Genomic DNA, 22317 nt, shown 5'->3' on the forward strand with positions numbered 1-22317 from the left:
GAGCTCAGTAAAATATACTGTTGAAGACTTAGTTAAGCAACATTGGTACACACGTTGTGATGTCTTATTCAGCAAGGTAATGGTAACGTATTTTTCGCATTGGATTTTTCCACCAGAGGCCTAAACCTTACGTATGACTTACAGTGTTAAGTCGCGTTTACATTGAGTTCAGAATAGGTTTTGTTCGGAACATTGTGTGCAACTTGTTGCCTCAACATGTTGGCAACATTGTTCGTTGTTCGCATTCCCGTTTACACTAGCGACCAACATTTCTACGTATTCGCATAGTCTGCTGCGATGAACTGATAGGTTACTTTGTGTATTCACAACAAGAGGTACGCTGTGTCAAGTGGAGAGGAACAATAAACGACATTTGGCGCTGCATTAATAAGACTTAACGAAATGAACAGACGAAGGAAACGACGTAGTAGTCGTTGGTGGACCAAAACACTATAGAAGACGTGGCGGGAATGACATGCTTTGTGAGCTGAATTTGGAAGACGGTTGTGGCTTTCGTAACTTCACTAGGATGTTACCGTCAGATTTTGAAATGTTGTTGAATATTATAGGACCAGTTGTTTCAAAGAAAGACACAAATTTCAGGAAAGCAATCCCTGTGAACCAAAGACTTGCTGTTACTCTTCGTTTTCTGGCATCAGGAGACTCCTATCAAATCCAGCCATATCTCAAATAGATCCATATCTTCCAGGAAACGTAGATATTTAAATCCAAACCACTTCGCTTCGTAAAGTGTGTCAGTATCACATCCACATTTTTTACTTTCCTCTATTTTTCTTTTCTCTCGTCGGTACTGAGACAAGAGAGATTTAATTTTTTTGTCCACGTCTCTGCTGCTGGTGCCAAGCGCCGCAGCAACTTTTTGTAATGACTCATGTTTGATTTTAGTATTGTTGTAACCTGCGCAACGTACACTCCACAGGCACTCCTTTGCCTCACAGAGCGATATCAATTGGAAAATTTTGTCTCGTGACCACTCCATTTCAAATAAAAATGAAGGGACATAAAATAAACGCACCACTACACTCCAGCAAAACAACCACCAAAACATTCACTCAGAGCAAACCAATACTAGCGCTGCGTAGCTGAATTTACTGGTAGTAGGCCACGAACAATGTTTCTTTGATCTCTACCGACGCATCCGTGGAACATTGATTTCGTGTTGCGAACATCGGTAGTCCATTACTAGCAACTAACAATGTTGCGAACAAAGCTGTGAACAATGTTGCGAACTAAGTTTAAACGCGCCTTTACAGGTCTGTCCACGAAAGGTATACAAACGAGGAAGTTGAAGTTTTCAGAAAATGTGACAATGTCATTACATCGATACACTGGTATTCCCGACATACATCATCACGCGAGTGAATTTAGACTTGTAATGAATTTTGTCGTGTATGAATTATAAATTTACTACGTAGTAAGTACTAAAGCCGTTTTATTTTATGTTTGTTGATGTCATATTATATGAGTACGATAGGAAGAGTAGTCTTTGAGATGTATTTAGGAGAGTAACATATTTGTCGCTAGTGCCAAAGCATCGTGTTTCATAAAAATGAAATCGCTGGAGCCTGTAGTTCATTCACAGTATTTCCAAAAATGTTCATATGTGTATGAATTCCTAAGGACCAAAGTGCTTCGGTCATCGGTCCCTAGACTTACACACTACTTACGCTAACTTATGCTAAGAACAACATAGCGAAAAGTGTTGTTTATGTTAGAAGCCGTCACTTGATTACTTAACGATGTAAGAAGTATAAATAAACCCTTGAAATTGGCATGTTTTAAATTTGTTGCTATACATCGAGCGAAAACGTTGTATTGCCTTATGGGGAAGTTTGAGTTGCGCTAGACGCCAATCAAACAATGTTATTACGAAACTCAGTCCAGGGCTCCGCATCGCATCCATTACTGATCTCTTGCCCACCAGGAAAAACACGCCGGTTTGCGCACGAACAGCAGCTCTTGCAACAGCACATCACGTGAGAGGAAACGTTGCGGAAACTGACAGATATACACGCCGCTTACTTAGGCCCTCTTAGCAGCCCAGCTGACGCTCCATTATCGCTGGAGCCTGTAGTTCATTCACAGTATATCCAGAAATGTTCATATGTGTGTGAATTCGTAAAGTACCAAACTACTAAGATCATCGGTCCCTAGAACTTACACACTACTTACGCTAACTTACGTTATAACAACATACAGTGTTACTAGTAAAACCAGGCCTGTTGCAGTAATGTTTCAGAGTTACTTCACCCTGTATTTTGGTATCGTATTTTTGGTATGTTCCGTAATCCAGGCATATCACAAGTATTGTAACTTCATTCCATATGGTTGTATCGTGTACGCTTGTCTCACCTTACGTAGTGAGCTATAATCTTCTGCGATGATATTTTAATTGTGTATCTTCACACAATTTCTACACTGACCTTGTTTATCGGCTTGACCAAGCAGCCATTTACGTAGAACTTTTGGACGGTAGGAGACGAGTTACTGGCAGAAGTAAAGCTGTGAGGACGTGGCATGAGTCGTGCTTGGGTAACTCGGTTGGTAGAGCACTTGCGCGCGAAAGGCAAAGGTCCCGAGTTCGAGTCTCGGCCCGGCACACAGTTTTAATCAGCCAGGAAGTTTCAGCCATTTACGTCTTTGATCTAATCCCTAAAAAATGGCTATGAGCGCTATTGGACTTATCATCTGAGGTCATCTGTACCGTAGAACTTAGAACAACGTAAACCTAACTAACCTAAGGACATCACACACATCCATGCCCGAGGCAGGATTCGAACCTACGACCGTAGCAGTCGCGCGGTTCCGGACTGAAGCGCCTAGAACCGCTCGGACACCGCTGCCGGATGATCTAATCCCTATGCTGAAACACACAGACAAGAGATCTGATATTCATTGATACTGCCGATGTTGTACAATAAATTGCGGATTCTGTTCATTAAATGATCATGTTGAGTACAAGTGTGTGTGGCATAAGGCCATACAGCCTGCGCGATTTTGTATGCGAAAGAGAACGAATATACATCAAACTACGATTACCTAATTTGAAAGCACTTTAGCCACAGTTTATAATCTCATTCTTTGTACCAGTAGCGGTTTGTGGTTTATCAAGTAGTGCTTTGTGAAGAAACGCTTTAGAGTATACTGAACCCCGAGCCGAGTTACTGAAAGCGTAATCATGCGCGAACTAGTAAGAGAGCCATTCCGCCTGGCCGCGCGTAGGGTCACCTCGCTGCACAGTGCAACACAGTAGCTGTTTGCTACGGCAAACAGCTGCAGTGGAACCCGAGTGGCAACACTGCCTTGACCTCGCCCACTGCTCCTACATCAGCGCTGAGGCCGCTGTTTCTATCTCCGGCCGCATCCGCTGTACTGTTGCAACGACCGTTCTCAACAGCCAGTTAACGCCCCTTCGACACCTAGCCGAATAAAAACTAATAGATTTTCTGCTTTAATAACATTACGTTGGAAGTCATTAATATTTCTATTCTACAACAACTTTAACTTATAACAAGTTTGTTTGCGTGGCCATCCTCCGCAGCAAGCATAGAAATACGTTTCATCTACAAAACAAGTACTTTAACTTATTTTCCACTTATCCAAAAACCGCTATTACCTTACATTACCAAAAGTTATTACTTCTAATACTTCAAGAACAAACCACTACGCATGACTTTACTGCTATCACACTGACGCCCAACGATTTATAAGAGAAAATTTTCGATTCTATTCCCGTTCAAGACGTTGTATGTTACGTCAATACTTCATAAATCTACACTGGTGCGTCGTGCAGCTGTAGCTACAGCATTAAAATATCTGAGAATACGGAACTGAACATGGCTATCTTGCTGTCAGCGAGATCCAGATACAGTGACTCACGTGATTATTCGGACAGACATGCCTTCGTATTAGTGATTTCAGTAATAATAAAGCACTGGTATAAAGTAAATACTAGTTCTTGTAAGAAATGTAAAAACAAAATGTCCATCGTACATCGAAAGAACACTGCAAATACAAACATAGGAATTAAAAACACGATCAGAAACAAAAGCCAATATTGCACAAAATTGTGCGGAAACCTTTCTTTCTCCTTACGGTCCAAGAGTTCAGTATCTGGTACGCATTCCTCTCATCTTAATTACTTCTCTGAGACGACTTGGAATGCCCTCCACTAATTTCTAGGTGTACTCGGGAGATTTCTGCCTCTCTTCTTGCAGTTTGTTTTTGCTGGCCGCTGTGACCGAGCGGTTGTAGGCGCTTCAGTCCGGAACCGCGCTGCTGCTACGGTCGCAGGTTCGAATCCTGCCTCGAGCATGGATGTGTGTGATGTCCTTACGTTAGTTAGGTTTAAGTAGCGCTAAGTTCTAGGAGACTGGTGACATCAGATGTTAAGTCCCGTAATGCTTAGAGCCATTTGAACCATTTGTTATTGGTATTTTCCTTATTTCTTTATCAGTTTTCTCCCAAAGATCCTCAGTCACATTCAAGTCGGGTGATTGAGTGGGCGATAAAGGACCTTTCGACAGTTAAACAATAACAACATCGTCACATTTCGGGCCGTGTGTTTCTAGTCGTTATCTTGGTTAAACTTAAAATATTATTCAGTCCTCATGCTTTCGGCACTCATTTGCAGACTGTCCCTCAGTATTTTGAGGTACTGAAAGTGGCTCATTTTACCTTCAAAGAAACCAATTCACCAACTCCATGCACCGACATACTTCACAGTTGCTTTGTGATTTTTCTCTTGAAGCTCACAGAAATGTCCCCATCGCACCCCACTTAGATTTAGTGGTAAGATGGCCCCAGTGGATAGCCCGTCGTAAACAGAACGCAGATCAAGCATGAAAACAGGAAGAAGTATACTGAACTGTGAAAAAAAGTAAAATAGAAACAATGAACAGTCCAAGAACAAAAAATGAGATATAGAGCAACCTGTAACAGCAGCAGTGTCGTGGGTAAGTAGTCATGGTGTTGGACTGCTAAACATGAGAGCCGTGTTCAAAACCGCTTTATTCCTTTTTTTTTCATATCATTATGAACTGCCCGTCCGGTCATTGAAATGTTTGTTCTCTTTCTGTAGTCTTGGCAGTTGTCATACTATACTTTAGTTACATGTGATAAGAATATGTTGCCGTCGCAAGTAAATGTGCTGAATAGTGCCACATATCACATAGACGTCTCGCGGAATTGAAAACAACAAGTAAACGGGTGTGAACTATGTTATAACAAAGGAATTCAGGAGTTAACACTTCCAAAACGAAATGCAACTTCAGAAACTTATCTTTCGATGGAGTACAAAGAAACTGCATGTTTGTAAAACTGTTGCATTGATTTGCTGCGCAGCTTATGTAACAAACTACACTCCTGCAAATTGGAATAAGAACACCATGAATTCATTGTCCCAGGAAGGGGAAAATTTATTGACACATTCCTGGGGTCAGATACATCACATGATCACACTGACAGAACCACAGGCACATAGACACAGGCAACAGAGCATGCACAATGTCGGCACTAGTACAGTGTATATCCACCTTTCGCAGCAATGCAGGCTGCTATTGTCCCATGGAGACGATCGTAGAGATGCTGGATGTAGTCCTGTGGAACGGCTTGCCATGCCATTTCCACCTGGCGCCTCAGTTGGACCAGCGTTCGTGCTGGACGTGCAGACCGCGTGAGAAGACGCTTCATCCAGTCCCAAACATGCTCAATGGGGGACAGATCCGGAGATCTTGCTGGCCAGGGTAGTTGACTTACACCTTCTAGAGCACGTTGGGTGGCACGGGATACATGCGGACGTGCATTGTCCTGTTGGAACAGCAAGTTCCCTTGCCGGTCTAGAAATGGTAGAACGTGCAGACCGCGTGAGACGACGCTTCATCCAGTCCCAAACATGCTCAATGGGGGACAGATCCGGAGATCTTGCTGGCCAGGGTAGTTGACTTACACCTTCTAGAGCACGTTGGGTGGCACGGGGTACATGCGGACGTGCATTGCCCTGTTGGAACAGCAAGTTCCCTTGCCGGTCTAGGAATGGTAGAACGATGGGTTCGATGACGGTTTGGATGTACCGTGCACTATTCAGTGTCCCCTCGACGATCACCAGAGGTATACGCCCAGTGTAGGAGATCGCTCCCCACACCATGATGCCGGGTGTTGGCCCTGTGTGCCTCGGTCGTATGCAGTCCTGATTGTGGCGCTCACCTGCACGGCGCCAAACACGCATACGACCATCAATGGCACCAAGGCAGAAGCGACTCTCATCGCTGAAGGCGACACGTCTCCATTCGTCCCTCCATTCACACCTGTCGCGACACCAGCTTCATGGAGACGGTTGCGAATGGTCCTCGCCGATACCCCAGGAGTAACAGTGTCCCTAATTTCCTGGAAAGTGGCGGTGCGGTCCCCTACGGCACTGCGTAGGATCCTACGGTCTTGGCGTGCATCCGAGCATCGCTGCGGTCCCGTCCCAGGTCGACGGGCACGTGCACCTTCCGCCGACCACTGGCGACAACATCGATGTACTGTGGAGACCTCACGCCCCACGTGTTGAGCAATTCGGCGGTACGTCCACCCGGCCTCCCGCATGCCCACTATACGCCCTCGCTCAAAGTCCGTCAACTGCACATACGGTTCACGTCCACGCTGTCGCGGCATGCTACCAGTGTTAAAGACTGCGATGGAGCTCGGTATGCCACGGCAAACTGGCTGACACTGACGGCGGCAGTGCACAAATGCTGCGCAGCTAGCGCCATTCGACGGCCAACACCGCGGTTCCTGGTGTGTCCGCTGTGCCGTGCGTGTGATCATTGCTTGTACAGCCCTCTCGCAGTGTCCGGAGCAAGTATGGTGGGTCTGACACACCGGTGTCAATGTGTTCTTTTGTCCATTTCCAGGAGTGTAGTAGTGATAACCAGTTTGCTCTTTGGGCAGTTTGAGATTAATATATATGTAAAATAGACATTATGCTGTGTAGAAACCAGGAACGGAATTATCCGGTAATGCAACTGGGAATCATGCTGCCAAGGAACAGAGCAATGCTTGCAAACTGTATATACTCTACCTCTTTTATACGATATAGCGGGAGGAAAGGAGGCAGGTTTGTATTTAGCTTCCCTTCGAGTATGATGTCATTATATCTTCGGATTGACGAAATATTGGGAAGGAAATCGGCCATGTCGGGAACTGCAGAAGATGTTTATCTGCTTGACAGATATAAGTGGTGCTGGAGCTACAATTGCTCTGGCACACTAGACTGCTAATATCTGATAATCCTTCGTGTCCCTCGTTACTTACCCTCATCAAAATGTTTGCTACTCCCGGCCCAAAGTCTTTTCCAATTTAGGGGCCCGAACCCAGTTGCTGGACAGACTCAATTAGTGGTAGGCTTCGGAGGCAGATGAATACGAGTATACAGGGTGTTACAAAAAGGTACTGCCAAACGTTCAGGAAACATTCGTCACACACAAATAAAGGAAAGATGTTATGTGGACATGTGTCCGGAAACGCTTAATTTCCATGTTAGAGTTCACTTTAGTTTCGTCAGTATGTACTGTACTTCCTCGATTCACCGCCAGTTGGCCCAATTGAAGGAAGGTAATGTTGGCTTCGGTGCTTGTGTTGACATGCGACTCATTTCTCTGCAGTACTAGCATCAAGCAGCCCCATGTTCTTCCACCTACGCTCAATGGAGCACGTTATCATGATTTCATACGGAATACTCTACCTGTGCTGCTACAACATGTGTACGACATAACGTGTGGTTCATGCACGATGGAGCTCCTGCACATTTCAAACGAAGTGTTCGTACGCTTCTCAACAAAAGATTCGGTGACCGATGGATTGGTAGAGGCGGACCAATTCCATGGGCTCCACGCTCTCCTGACTTTCATTTATGGGGGCATTTGAAAACTCTTGTCTACGCAAACCCCGGTACCAAATGTAGAGACTCTTCGTGCTCGTATTGTGGACGGCTGTGATACAATACGCCATTCTCCAGGGCTGCATCAGCGCATCAGGGATTCCATGCGACGAAGGGTGGATGCATGTATCCTAGCTAACGGAGGACATTTTGAACATTTCCTGTAACGTTTGAAGTCACGCTGGTACGTTGTGTTGCTGTGTGTTTCCATTCAATGATTAATGTGATTTGAAGAGAAGTAATAAAATGAGCTCTAACATGGAAAGTAAGCGTTTCCGGACATATGCCCACATAACATATTTTCTTTCTTTGTGTGTGAAGAATGTTCCTGAAAGTTTGGCCATACCTTTTTGTAACACCCTGTATATGGAACATCAGAATTACAATGCACAACAGAATTAAAGGATGAGTTTTTCGTAACACCGTAATCGACTGCGACGCATTGGTTCAAAGGTGCCTACAACCCTCCTCTGTTATAGTGCAAAAGCCTCGCACCCTGCGAAGTTTGCCGGCCGCAGTGACCGAGCAGTTCTAGGCGCTTCAGTCTGGAACCGTGCTACCGCTACGGTCGCAGGTTCAAATCCTGCCGCGGGAATGGATGTGTGTGGTGTCCTTAGGTTATTTACGTTTAATTAGTTCTAAGTTCTAGGGGACTGATGACCTTAGAAGTTAAGTCCCATAGTGCTCAGAGCCATTTTGAACCTGCGACGTTTCAGACAGAAAAGTGTTGATACATATGAAAAAGGCATTGTGAGCCCGCAGTTAGGGTAATGATGCCACACTGGGACCAAATTTCAACGCAGTTCTACCAAACGCAACCGTGGACGTGTCACACGATGAGAAGTTCGTCATAACCGCTGTCACCAACGTTTCACACCTCCTTTCGCCGTCTCTGTTAATGGACGTCACAACTTTGACACAGCGTTGAAAAAGCGTTCTTTTATTACGGGTGGCCGAAGAAAACGTTTCAGACACAACACCGCTCAGAAACGACACAGAAAGGCATATAGGGCGTCAATGAAGGTGCACCTTTTCCTGAGGCGTTGTTTTTCACACATTTCGCTATCGAAATCGACAGTTCGGAGTGCGTTGAGCACCAGCAAGATGTTGTTGACATGTTTTGACATGTTTTTGATATGTTTTGACACTGCCGACACTCACGGTCATTTCACCTCTTCTCCATGGACATTGTGGGGCTTGATCCCCATTGAACCTGATGACACCCGTCTGGATCAGAACGCGACCGCAGGTTTTGCTCTCGTATACAGGTTGGAACCACTAAGGACCATTCAAACACATTCGATGAAATTTGAATGTGATACAAAGCAGCAAAAAACGTATTTATGCTTTTCCAACACTCCAGTTTCTTGCCCTTCTGTGGCGTGATCTCGTGGGAGTACAACGTTATCACGTGCGTGAATAAAACTGCAAAGGGTCCGTTTAAGAGGCTTCAGTTCGGCAGCGCCCTCCGTGCCACTCGCTCATCTTAGTTGAGCGCGTTAGAAATGTGCTTTCAGAAGGTTGGACACCAGATCAGCCCCGCACCTGCTCTAGCGCCTATGGAATGGGCAACCATTACGACACACCTTTTCTGGGGTTTACCTACCCTCTGGCGCTAGGGCAGCCGTCAGGCTGAACTGGTCAGTTTCCGACAGGCACTTTTGTAACGTACCCAACGAAGTTGCGTGTGTGGCGCCGCGTTGTTGCCGAACTTGGAGGTGGGGGGGTGGGGGAGGCGGTCTTACCCCTCTTCCGTTTTATTCACACACAAGTTAATGTTGCAGTGCCTCGGGATCACGCCATAGCAGAGCGGAAAACAGAATGGCTAAAAGAGCGTAAGTACCCTTTGCTGCTTCGGTTGCCGCTCAAATGTGAACGGTTTTCAAAGGTGCCTAGTGGTTCCAGCCTGTACACAGGAGCAAAAATTGCGGTCGCGCTGCAGTCCAGAGGGATGACAACACGTTCAGCGAGGATGGAGCCGACCAGTGTCCTTACAGAAAGGCTGAAACGTCCGAGGGTGTTAGCAGTGTCAAAAGACGTTCGAAGTCTGTGGTTCCGCGTAGCGCCCCAGTCTGCTCTCTCATGATGTCTACTGAGGTCGCTGATATGGAGTACCTGGCAGTAGGTGGCAGCACAATGCACCTAATATGAAAAACGTATGTTTTGGGGGTGTCCGAATACTTTTCATCACATAGTGTATATGGGATGCCTTGCAACGTTCTGTTCAGAAGAGATCTGCATCCCTCGTACTTTTACGGATTTATGGACAGCCCTGCAGGGTTCATGGTGTCAGTTCCCTGCAGCACTACTTCAGACATTAGACGAGTCCGGGCCACGTCGTGCTCGCGGGGGTCCTACTCTATATTAGGCCGGTGTACTAGATTTTTTTCTTACTTAAGTTTATATTATCGTACTGATTAATTTGAGCCCGGATCGTTGTGCCGTGTATGTGTGTGTCCGTGCGTGTGTTCGTGGCCGGGATGGGGTAGTGGACGGTTGAGGCTTTGGCGACGGATATCAGCCAATTACTCCAAAAGCTTGTTTATGTTGTTATAACTGTAACCTTCGAAGATATACACAATATGTGGCCTCGTGGTGGGCTACGTCAAACTACAGTCAAAAAATATGCATACCCTTTGTCCGTGCGTAGCCTACACCTGTACCGGCTTGCTGCGATCATCTTGAGTTACATAAGACGTAGCGACTGTAGTACACGCTGAAAGACATGGTCATTAATACGATGGTGTTGCTTTTCAATCTTTCATCTATGTATCTATGTAACAAGATCCGTCAATCGACAATAGAACATCCCACAGCGGAGGCTAGAAGTTAGTAAAAAAAAACCACGTAATTTTCGTCAACTTCGTAACAGTGTTATCTCCACGATTTGACAGCATCTCTAACGTTTCGGGCGCTCTGACACGGCAACTCGGCAACATGTCAAACTGAACGCACGAGGGCTGTTGTTGCTCGATTCTAGGGCTTTTTTGCTTGTCAACGGTGTCTGTTATCCAGTCCTTCTAGTTTGTATTTGTCAGAACAGAACCATCCCGGCTCCAGAGAGTTTCTCTCTGGCTTCAAAGTATGGGGTATCTCTGATGGAAAATATACACTTAAATATATCTAAGGAAATATTAAATATTGAAAAAAATTGACACCAGTGTCATAGCCACTACTAAACTATCAACAGCGTCCGCATATGTCATTATTACAAGAAAAATAAATGTAGAGACATTTTGCACCCTAAAATGCAGATCGTCTTAATCTCCAGCGCACGGAAAGTGGGATACAGCAGTCAGTCATGTCGAGGTGCGCAGGGTGCTTCGTTGCCAAAAGTGTAAACGTATGGTCTTTTCTTTCTTCACGTTCTGCATTTAGGATCCCTGAACATGTCACACGAGTGTTCGAGTCCTCGTCACAGGCAATCAGGAGCACCTGGGCCCAAGAAGTCCTCTCGGAGCATCCTCTTCGTGTTGGTGTTTCTTTATTATTGCATCAGCTCCGTCGTTTATTCTTCCGTAACGGCGCCGTGGGCAGTGGTCATAATGTTTTGACCTATCAGTGTATGTGAATTTACTAGAATGGTGACTTTGTCACAACTTTATTAAATAATTATCATGTTTGGTTTGTTTTTAGGTTCAGCTAGTGTCTGCAGTCTTGGTACACACTGAAATCGCAGCACCACTGTAGCGTAGCGCGCTGCCACAGAAGCCAAAATAGCGCTGCCCATCGCCACCTTTTGCATTCTGGCCCTAGAAGGGCCAGTCGGGTCCTCACGGACCGCCGAGTCTACCTACACTAATGGCGTCGTTGGGGGGGGGGGGGGGGGGGGCATGAGGTCAGCAGACAGCTGCCTCGGTCATTGACGGGGTTCTTGACCTTGAAACCGCTCCTACTCGGCCTCACAAGCCAGGTGCACCCCGTCACAGTCCCCCCACTATGGAAGAACCCTGGTTGGCAGAGCGCACACTGAATAACGTGGCCAGTACATGTGCAGTGGGCAGGGCACGCTTGGTGAGAACGGTAGTTGTGGTTGTTGTGGGCATACGCTGTAGGGGAAATGCCAAACGTTGGAGGGTAAGTGCCGTTCTAAGCTGAAGCCTACGACCACCATTTTTGTAATTATTAAGTGGAGCCCCTCCACGCTCACACCTGCACAGTGATCAATCAAAAAGATCTGCTGTACCCTCTGATTTGGGTCGTATCTACGAAAAATTCTGCTGAAAACGCAACAAAAACAGCGATTTCATTTCATCTGGCTTTTTAACAATTTGTAACTTTCAGAGAAGCGTCATGAGTGGCGAATTTCGAGTAAAACCTACATTTCTGATGTTGCCAAGTTTAAATTTGCTTCTTTTGAGGAGACACAACATAGTTTATACATGACCGAAAGAACAGATACCATCTTTATATAGATAAAGCATATCGGCCAATGAGCTTCTTCAGTGCGGATGCATTCACATTGCCCGAACTCCTACGGGTATCGGTAGATTGACTGCCGCGAGTAATGAGTATAGTGCGCAGGGGCACTACAAATGTAGTGTGTGGACAGTAAGTTGTAAGTGTGGGTCTCACGGGGAGCGTGCCACAGATAAGTCCTCTGTGTCCTCGGTGGCTCAGTCGGATAGAGCGCCTGCAATCCAAGCAGGAGGTCGTTGGTTCGAGTCCCAGTCGAGGCACACATTTTCAACTGTCCCCGTTGACATTTATCAACGCCTGTAAGCAGCGAAAGGTCATGATTTCATTGCAATTTCATTCACTAACAAATTGTTCAGATGTAGTTGTGGGAGAATTCTGAAACTGTGGCTTATTAAGTGAGGAACTAAAGAAAAGTAAGGTAAATACCTTGTGAAAAAGCACGTCCTCGGTACAAAAATAATCCTGTGATGTCTTTACTTATGCTGTTGCAAAACCCACAGCACTTCTCGTTTCGCCAACTACCGATCGCCCTTAAAAATTACATTCCTTCATTGTAACCGTCTGTAGTTAGTGTAATGCATGGTAGATAATGAAGTTTTGCCTGATAACTATGTGGCAAAATATTCTCCTATAATTTGTCAAAGTCTCATTTCAGTATCTCAAATCGTTCATGAAATATGAGAAATGTTGCGGTTATTTCGTTCTGGCTTTATTGCTGACACGCGCAATCGCAAATAAGTGTGCTACGTTAGATCAGTTTTCTCCAGAGTATTAACAGATAGAGATCTCTACCCAAGTCTCAATATCTTCGCTATATTTCATATTATGTAGTATGGATCAAACACAAAATCAGGGACCCCTGTTTTCATTGCAAACTTATTCAAATTCCACGCAGTGTTTTACAACTGCATATATCACTATAACTATGACCACTAACGACATGATGGGCATGCCATCATGAAATTCACATATAAAGCTATAAACGACGAAAAAATGAATTTTTTTACCGAGTAATTTTCTGTGAAATCGTTTAAGAAAGATTGCAGGGCGTGAACCTCGATTCTGTCATCACAGCGCGTCGCCGACTGCCCGGTAGGGAGCAAACTATGTTGGCCTCCCATTCCTTACCAACAAATTATCTCACCCAGCTCACTGGATGAAAGCTGGTAACTGCACAGCGCCCACCGTATCCTGTGTGGACTCTACTGGGAATCGAACCCTGGTGCTTCCTATCAAAGTCAACTGCTCTGACTACTCGGCTGTCGAGGGCGACCTAATTTATTAATGAACTGTGCTCTTTTGTTTCGTCTCATCTAGGGTTCTGCTACAGTACTGCAGATAGGGGATTTCAATGTGTACCAGTCTTGTGAACGTATACTATCAAAGGGGCAATCCAAGACAAAGACAGCCCATAAGAAAATTGGCAACACTGTACCCTTTTCTTGCAGGTGGAGTACCCATAAGAAAATTGGCAACACTGTACCCTTTTCTTGCAGGTGGAGGAGCCATAAGAAAATTGGCAACACTGTACCCTTTTCTTGCAGGTGGAGGAGCCATAAGAAAATTGGCAACACTGTACCCTTTTCTTGCAGGTGGAGGAGCCATGGAAGAGGGAGGAGAGCGCAGAGGGACTCTGGTAGACGACATGGTGGCGCTAATGTCGTCCGGGCATGCTGCTGACATCACCATCATGGTGGACGGCTTCTGGCTGCCGGCACACAGAGCTGTGCTGACGGCGCGCAGCACTGTGTTCGCCGCCATTTTCCGAGAGCAGGTGCTGGAAGTTACTGGCGGCAGCATCACTGCCATCGACATGAGCCACGAGGTGCTGGGACAGCTCCTGCAGTTCATGTACAGCGACGAAGCGCCCCTGCTGGAATGTGTCGCCGCAGAGCTGCTCGCAGTTGCCGACAAATACTGCGTGTCCCTGCTGAAGCAGCAGTGCGAGGAGCAGATGATTTTCGGACTGACCGTGGATAATGCTGCAGACAGCGCCGTCCTCGCCTTTGAACATATGTGCCCTATGCTGAAGGCGGCGGCCGTCAACTTCATCAGTTCGCACTACAAAGAAGTTATGGCTACAGAGGGGTGGACGAACGCACTGCGACACCACACTGAAGTCAGTGTGGAGATATGTCGTTTGCTGGGGGACGCTAAAACTCTAGAGGCAGAATGGTATGACTTTCTGTGTGGTTTCTTTCCTGTGAGCTATTCCTTGTTTTTCACTTTTTTTATCGCAATAGCACAGTTATGTAACGTGCAGCAGCGGCAAGGTTGCAGAGATGATGTTTAAATTCCCGATAGCGCAACTGTGTAGGGTGGGTCCTGATGATACAGCACACCCACAACAAGTCCTTGCTATACAGATATCAGCGCCGGTCGCGGTGGCCGAGCGGTTCTAGGCCCTTCAGTCCGGAACCGCGCGACTCCTACGGTCGCAGGTTCGAATCCTACCTAGAGCATGAGTGTGTGTGATGTCCTTAGGTTAGTTAGGTTTAAGTAGTTCTAAGTCTAGGGGACTGATGACCTCAGATGTTAAGTCCCATAGTGCTCAGAGCAATTTGAACCATCTGAACAGGTGTCTGCATTGGATTTAGAAATTCTGTTGATGTTTGACCAGAGAGTTGCATCACAGCAGTCGTTGGAATGAAGTAATCAAATACGCTTTTTACAGTAGAGTAACATTTAAGAAAATCATTCAGCATCTCACACTGGAAAATATTATCAACATTTTTAGTTAAATACTTCAGCTGTACATTTTACTTCAGCATATCCATTTGTCCTGTTACTCTATAGTGGTAGTCAGGTTCGCCCCGACAGTTGAGTGGTCAGCGGACGGATTGCCGTCCGACGGGCCCAGGCTCGATTCCCGGCTGGGTTGGGGAGTTTCTCTGCTCAGAGACTGGATGTTGTGTTGTCTTCATCATCATTTCATCCCCATCCGCCGCGCAGGTCACCCAATGTGCCGTCGAATGTACTAGGTGCGTTTTTCTAAGTAAGTACCGTTTTGAAATTAAAAAAAAGACGTGCTATAATATGTCAATAATTTTATTTTTACATGAAAGCCTGTACCTTAATCTACTTTTCTACATAATTTTCGTCAATATTGAGGCACTTGCCATAACGTTGTACCAGTTTTTGAATACCCCTCTCATAGAAGTCTGCAGCCTGACTTGTTAACCACCGCACTGTTTTGACTTCGTCGACGCTGACCGCCCAGGTGTTTCTTCAAGTGCAGGAACAGATGGTAGTAAATGGCCGCGAGATCGGGGCTGTACGGAGGATGATCTAGAGTTTCCCATCGAAAAGATGTGATGAGATCTTTGGTCTGATTCGCCACATGCGGACAGGCAATGTCTTGCAGCAAAATGATGCCCTTACTCAACTTGACTGTTCAAAAAAAAAAAAAAAAAAAAAGAACAGACAATGGTTCAAATGGCTGTGTGCACTATGGGACTTAACATCTTAGGTCATCAGTCCCCTAGAACTTAGAACTACTTAAACCTAACTAACCTAAGGACATCACACACATCCATGCAGGATTCGAACCTGCGACCGTAGCAGTCCCGCGGTTCCGGTCTGCAGCGCTAGAACCACACGACCACCGCGGCCGGCTCCATTGACTGTTGCTTTGATTCTGGTGTGACGTAGGCCACCCATGTTTCATCTCCAGTAACAATTTGTGGTACCGCTCAAGGAAAGTCAATGCACTGTCTAAACGTTTGGTTTTCTGCACATCCGTCAACATTTTCGGTATCCAACGTGCGCACAATTTTCGCTAATTCAAGTGCTCGGTCACAATGCCATACAAAACAATACGAGAAACATTGGGAAAGTCATCCCTCAAGGAGCAGATCGTAGAGCGTCTGTTTTCTCTCACCTTATTGTCCATTTCCTGCACCAAACTTCCATTAACGACCGAAGGACGCCACGCTGTTGTTCACCATGCACATTTGTGCGGCCATCTTTAAATGATCTCACCCACTTTCTTACCATTCCACCTCTCATAATGTTTTCTCCGTAAAATGCACGGATCTCACGATGAATATCGATCGCTTTTAGGCCTTTAGTACAAAGAAATCTTATAACAGTCCGTACTTCACAGTCGGCAGGACTCACTATTATCGGAGGCATCTTAAACAGTCAGTACACAACGTAAACAAGGAAGAGTCAGACTGTAATGGCATCAGTGTGTAGAATAAGGTACAGGCTTTCATGTAAAAATAAAATTATTGAGATATCTTAGCACGTCTTTTTTAAATTTCAAAATGGTACTTACTTAAAAAAAAACACCCTTCGTAATAAGACCCGCATCAAGGCAGCCAGACCTGCCCCGTAGGAGGCCTCCCGGCCAATGACACCAAACGCTCATTTACGGTGCTATTCAGGGGTATCAGCAATGTCCCATCTTGCTCGCCATTTACAACCTCTCCCGTAGGAGGCCTCCCGGCCAGTGACACCAAACGCTCATTTACAGTGGTATTCAGGGGTATCAGCAATTTCCCATCTTGCTCGCCATTTACAACCTCTCCCGTAGGAGGCCTCCCGGCCAATGACACCAAACGCTCATTTACAGTGGTATTCAGGGGTATCAGCAATGTCCCATCTTGCTCGCCATTTACAACCTCTCCCGTAGGAGGCCTCCCGGCCAATGATGCCAAACGGTCATTTACAGTGGTACTCAGGGGTATCAGCAATGTCCCAACTTGCTCGCCATTTACAACCTTGCGCAAACTGGACTTGCGACTGATCGCAGTGGAACTTCTCCCACTGGTCAATCTCGTAATGTTCTACACAGTGATGTCCCTTGCGATATACAATTAATGAGTTGTTTCGAGTGATTATATCGTATGTCTCCCGAATGTAAATATGGAGCACATTAGTGGTACCAAGCACAATTCGTGTTATTTATAAAATGCAATTCCACGATATGCCATTGTCGGTCACCCATTATTACCAACTAAGCATTTAGTTAGAGGACCCTGCCCATATTGCCCCAAACGTACTTAATTGGGGAAACATCCGGCGACCATGCTGACCATGGTAGGGTTTGCCAAGCACGAAGACAGGCAGCAGAAATTTTCGCCATGTGCAGACAGCAGCCATCTTGCTGAAATGTAGGACCAGACTGTCTTATCATGAAGAAGGGCACAGAATATCGTTGACGTATCGCAATGCTGTAAGAGTTCCACGGATGACAACCGAAGGGGTGCTGCTATGAAAAGAAATGATGCTCCAGAGCATCACTCCTACTTGTCGGACCATATGGCGGGTGACAATCAGCTTGTTATCCCACTGCTGTCCAGAGCATCTCCAGACATGCCTTTGCCGCTCATTGGGGCTCGTTTCGAAGAGGGACTCATCGCTCTAGCCAAAGAGTTCCCAGGTCAAAGACGTATTTGGACGTGCACCGGACAACGGTGGCCTCGGAATTTGTCACCTGCCATACAGCCCGACAACCAGGAGTAATGGTTTGGTGTGACATGTCATTTCATAGCGGCATAGCGCGTTCCATTCCCGGCAGGGTCACGGATTTTCACATCTCCCGAGATGACTGGGTGTTGTTCATTCCCATTAAAATCGGAGGAAGCATCGAAAACCACCTCCATTAAGATCTTGCCTAGTACGGTGGTGTGGCTCTCCGGCATCGTTCCCAAACGCTTTGTCAAGAAGCATGGGACTTCATTTCCATTTCCACTTCGACCATCATCAGTTATTTTGCTCCCCAAAGACCAAAACTTATCTACTAATTTAAGTGTCTCATTTCCTAATCTAACAGCCTCAGCATCACCTCAGTTAACTCGACTACATTCCATTAACCTCGTTTTGCTTTTGCTTACGTTCACCTTATTTCCTCCTTTCAAGACTGTCCATTCCGTTCAACTGCCCTTCCAGAGCCTATGCTGTCTTAGACAGAATTACAATATTACCGTGAAACCTCAAAGTTTTTATTTCTTCTCTATGGATTTCAATTCCTACTCCAAATGTTCCTTTTGTTTACTTTACTTCTTGCTCAATGTACAGATTGAATAATATTGGGGATAGGCTACAAACCTGTCTGACTCCCTTCCCAACCACTGCTCCCTTTCATGCCCCTCGACTCTTTATAACTGCCATCTGGTTTCTGTATAAAATTTAAATAGCCTTTCGCTCCCTGTATTTGACCCCTGCCGCCTTCAGAATCTGAAAGGGACTATTCCAGGCGCAATGTCAAAAGCTTTTTCTAAGTCTACAAATGCTAGAAACGTAGGTTTGCCTTTCCTTAATGTATCTTCTAAGATGAGTCGTAGGGTCAGTATTGCCTCCAGTGTTCTAACATTTCTACGGAATCCAAACTGATCTTCACCAAGGTCGGCTTCTACCAGTTTTTCCATTCGACTGTGTGGAATTCGTGTTAGTATTTTGCAGCTTATTAAACTGATAGTTCCGTAATTTTCACACCTGTCAACACCTGCTTTCTTTGGGAATGGAATTATTATATTCTTATTGAAGTCTGAGGGTATTTCACCTGTCTTATACGTCTTGCTCACCAGACGGTAGAGTTTCGTCAGGGCTGGCTCTCTGAAGGCTATCAGTAGTTCTAACGGAATGTTGTCTACTCCTGGGGCCTTGTTTCGGCTCAGGTCTTTCAGTGCTCTGTCAAATTATTCCGCAGTATCATATCTCCCATTTCATCTTAAACTACGTCCTCTTCCTTTTCCCTAATATTTCCCTCCAGTAATTCGCCCTTGTATAGGCTGTCTCTATACTCCTTCCACCTTTATGCTTTCCCTTTTCTGCTTAGAACTGGTTTTCCATCTGAGCTCTTGATATTCATACAAGTGGTTCTCTTTTCTCCAAAGGTCTTTCTACCTTTCCTGTAGGCAGTATCTATATTGCCCCTAGTGATATGTGCCTCTACATCCTTACATTTGTCCTCTAGCCATCCCTGCGTAGCCATTTTTCACTTCCTGTCGATCTCATTTTTGAGACGTTTGTATTCCTTTGTGCCTGCTTCATTTACTGTATTTTTACTCCTTTCATCAAATAAATTCAGTATCTCTTCTGTTACCAAGGATTTTTACTAGCCATCGTCTTTTTACCTACTTGATTCTCTGCAGCCCTCCCTATTTCATCTCTCAAAGCTACCCATTCTTCTTCTACTGTATTTCTTTCCCCCGTTATTGTCGACCGTTCCATAATGCTCTCTCTGAAATTCTCTGCAATCTCTGGTTTAGTCAGTTTATCCAGGTCCCATCTCCTTAAATTCCTACCTTTTTGCAGTTTGTTCAGTTTTAGCCTACAGTTAAAAAACAATAAATTGTAGTCAGAGTCCACATCTGCCTCTGGAAATGTCTTACAATTTAAAACTTGGTTCCAAAATCTCTGTCTTGCCATTATATAATCTATCTGAAACCTTGCAGTGTCTCCAGGCCTCTTCCAAGTGTAAAGCCTTCTTTCATGATTCTTAAACCAAGTGTTAGCTGTGATTAAGTTATGCTCTGTGTAAAATTCTACCAGGAGGCTTCCTCTTTCACCAGATCATATTGACCTTCTACTTTTCCTTCTCTTCCTATCGTATTCCAGTTCTCCATGACTATTGAATTTTCGTCTCTCCTCACTATCTCAATTATTTCTGTTATCTCATCATACATTTCTTCAACCTCTTCATCTTCGAGGCGTGGGCTTCGTGGTGGTGGTGGTGGTGGTTAGTGTTTAACGTCCCGTCGACAACGAGGTCATTAGAGACGGAGTGCAAGCTCGGGTTAGGGAAGGATTGGGAAGGAAATCGGCCGTGCCCTTTCAAAGGAACCACCCCGGCATTTGCCTGAAACGATTTAGGGAAATCTCGGGAAACCTAAATCAGGATGGCCGGAGACGGGATTGAACCGTCGTCCTCCCGAATGCGAGTCCAGTTTGCTAACCATTGCGCCACCTCGCTCCGTGTGGGCTTCGTGTCTTCTTGGCTACAATAATGCGTTCACTATGCTGTTCGGAATAACTTACCCGCACTTGTATTTTTATATTCATTATAAAACCACTCCTGCATTACCCCTTTTTGAGTTTGTATTTATAATCCTGTATTCACCTGACCAAAAGTCACGTTCCTGCTGCCACCGATCTTCACTAATTCCCACTATATCTAACTTTAATCTCTCCATTTCCCTTTTTAAATTTTCTGATCTACCTGCCCGATTAAGAGATCTGCACTTTTTCATGGGTTGCCAGAACCTGAAGCTTGTGTAGCGCTATGGTTGAAATCTTCCCTTGGCATCCATTTTTCTCTCATGGATCCTTCATATGGAGCATTAGGCACTCCAACGGGGAAGCATTGTTCCATATAGGCCTTAGGCTTCAGGCGGTAAAGTGGAGCGTTGCTTAAGAGGGAACTGGTTGAAAGTTCTCTCTGTAGTGTGGGAGTGTGGAGTTTATTCTATTTTTACTCTTTGGCATTATGATGTTAGAAGTACACAAGGTGTTAAAGGTATAAGTGCAGGTATTACGACTATTGTTAGTTGTTTTCTCTTTGCATCTAGCAGTTGTCTTTCAAATACATCACATAAGTTACTACCTGATGTTTTCAGCACTGTCGTCACTGCACCACTATGTGGACTACGCCTGTCAGTATACGCTGTTTTACGTCCATGCATCCACACATCAACATCTTACCTGCTGCCCAGAGAGAAATAAGCATTAAAGGTTTGCTCTTGCCATATGAACTAGGAAGTACTATTGTTAATGTGGTCTTCAGTCCTGAGACTGGTTTGATGCAGCTCTCCATGCTAATCTATCCTGTGCAAGCTCTTTCATCTCCCAGTACCTACTGCAACCTACATCCTTCCGAATCTGCTTAGTGTATGATTTTTACCCTTCATGCTTCCCTCCAGTGCTAAATTTGCAATCCCTTGATGCCTCAGGACATGTCCTACCAACCGATACCTTCTTCTAGTCAAGTTGTGCCACAAACTTCTCCCCAATCCTATTCAATACCTCCTCATTAGTTACGTGATCTGCCCACCTAATCTTCAACATTCCTCTGTAGCACCACATTTCGAAAGTGTCTATTCTCTTCTTATCCAAACTAGTTATCGTCCATGTTTCGCTTTCATACATGGCTACACTCCATACATATACTTTCAGAAAAGATTTCTGGACACTTAAATCTGTACCCGATGTTAACAAATTTCTCTTCTTCGGTAACGCTTTCCTTGCCGTTGACAGTCTACATTTTATATCATCCCTACTTCGACCATGTTCGGTTATTTTGCTCCCCAAATAGCAGAACTCCTTTACTTCTTTTAAGTGTCTCATTTCCTAATCTAATTCCCTCAGCATCACCCGACTTCATTCGACTACATTCCATTATCCTCGTTTTGCTTTAGTTGATGTTCATCTTATACCCTCCCTTCAAGACCCTATCCATTCCGTTCAATTGCTCTTCCAAGTCCTTTGATGTCTCTGACAGAATTACAATGTCATCGGCGAACCATAAAGTTATTATTTATTCTTCATGGATATTAATTCCTACTCCGAATTTTCTTTTGTTTCCTTTACTGCTGGCTCAATATGCAGATTGAATAACATCGGGGAGAGGCTACAACCCTGTCTCACCCCCTTCCCAACCACTGCTTCCCTTTTATGTCCCTCGACTCTTATAACTGCCATCTGGTTTCTGTACAAATTGTAAATAGCCTTTCGCTCCCTGTATTTTACTCCTGCCACCTTCAGAATTTGAAAGAGAGTATTCCAGTCAACATTGTCAAAATCTTTCTCTAAGTCTACAAATGTTAGAAACGTAGGTTTGCCTTTCCTTAATATTTCCTCTAAGGTAAGTCGTAAGGTCAGTATTGCCTCAGTGTTGCAACATTTCTACGGAATCCAAACTGATTTTCCCCGAGGTCCGCTTCTACCAGTTTTTCCATTCGTCTGTAAATAATTCCTGTTAATATTATGCAGCTGTGACTTATTAAACTGAT

The 22317-nt window shown here is 45.1% G+C and overlaps 1 protein-coding gene across 1 annotated transcript in view; it reads left to right on the forward strand.

Annotated features, from left to right (window-relative positions):
- The window catches only part of LOC126272626 (leucine-zipper-like transcriptional regulator 1), an 89339-nt gene that overhangs the window by 17252 nt on the left and 49770 nt on the right, over nt 1-22317 (forward strand). Inside the window, exon 2 of the mRNA XM_049975584.1 lies at nt 13954-14536. Coding sequence (XP_049831541.1) covers nt 13965-14536 — 572 coding nt within the window. The 5' untranslated portion in view covers nt 13954-13964. The remainder of the gene's footprint in view (nt 1-13953; nt 14537-22317) is intronic.

The sequence above is a fragment of the Schistocerca gregaria genome, chromosome 5 (assembly GCF_023897955.1).
Source record: "Schistocerca gregaria isolate iqSchGreg1 chromosome 5, iqSchGreg1.2, whole genome shotgun sequence".
NCBI lineage: Eukaryota > Metazoa > Arthropoda > Insecta > Orthoptera > Acrididae > Schistocerca > Schistocerca gregaria.